The 846-nt window shown below is 46.2% G+C and overlaps 1 protein-coding gene across 1 annotated transcript in view; it reads right to left on the reverse strand.

The window, feature by feature from the left end:
- Positions 1 to 697, reverse strand: part of cops8 (COP9 signalosome subunit 8) — a 7135-nt gene extending 6438 nt beyond the window's left edge. Inside the window, 1 exon segment of the mRNA XM_008403369.2 lies at positions 580 to 697. Within this exon segment, the coding sequence (XP_008401591.1) occupies positions 580 to 651 (72 nt within the window). The 5' untranslated portion in view covers positions 652 to 697.
- Positions 698 to 846: the final 149 nt, after the last annotated feature.

Below are 846 nucleotides of genomic sequence, written 5' to 3' on the forward strand. Positions count from 1 at the left end.
GTTAGTTAACCGGAACACACCTCTGGGTCAGAACGGCCTCCAGAACCAAAGTAACCATGTAACTACAGGTAAGTTGGATCCACTCCAGCCTCATTTATAACCAGCCGGCTAAAGCTAACTGACAAGCTAACAAACAGCTGAAGCTGGTGTCCAAAGKGATATTTTATAGTCATCTTGCTCCGGTTTGCTCTAATTCTAGTTATTTTATGTATTTTTCAGATGAGTTTTAAACAGTGCCGATAAATTTATGTCCGACTGTTGAGAGTTTCAGGTTTTAAACTTGAGCTCCTTAAATCTGTGAACTAACCCTTTACTGAGGCGACGAGTCGGAACCGAACTTCACCCGCTTGGCTCTCGGGTCTCAATCCGAGCCGAATCACCGAACCGCCTCTACGATGGTCATTGATTTATAATGATTCTCAGCTCATTTCAGCGCTTTAATCATCCTTCAGTGTTTGGATGCCRAGTCACCCAGAAACGGGCCAAGAAGGGAACCAAATGTTCGGTTCTACCTTCAAACCGAGCCGTAAAACCCGGAACGGCTGAAACCCGAACCGTTTCCCGACCCGTCCAGCTCACCTCCAGCTCCTGAGCCTCACATTGATCCAATAACTGATCAAAGTTCTCCTCCATGATCACAGCAGCGGGCATGATGCTGCCCAGCCGGACTTCTTCCTGCTGCTATCATCTGGACGGTGATTGGCTGCTGCAGCGCCTCCAGGCGGCCCGGGGGGGAACAACACCCCGGAATTACAACGTTACAACTGTAAAATGTATTATTCTGAACAGAAACAAGTCTTTTTCAGACATTGTTTGACTATTTTAATGACTCATATTTTAAATAAA

The sequence above is a fragment of the Poecilia reticulata genome, unplaced genomic scaffold (assembly GCF_000633615.1).
Source record: "Poecilia reticulata strain Guanapo unplaced genomic scaffold, Guppy_female_1.0+MT scaffold_510, whole genome shotgun sequence".
Classification (NCBI taxonomy): domain Eukaryota; kingdom Metazoa; phylum Chordata; class Actinopteri; order Cyprinodontiformes; family Poeciliidae; genus Poecilia; species Poecilia reticulata.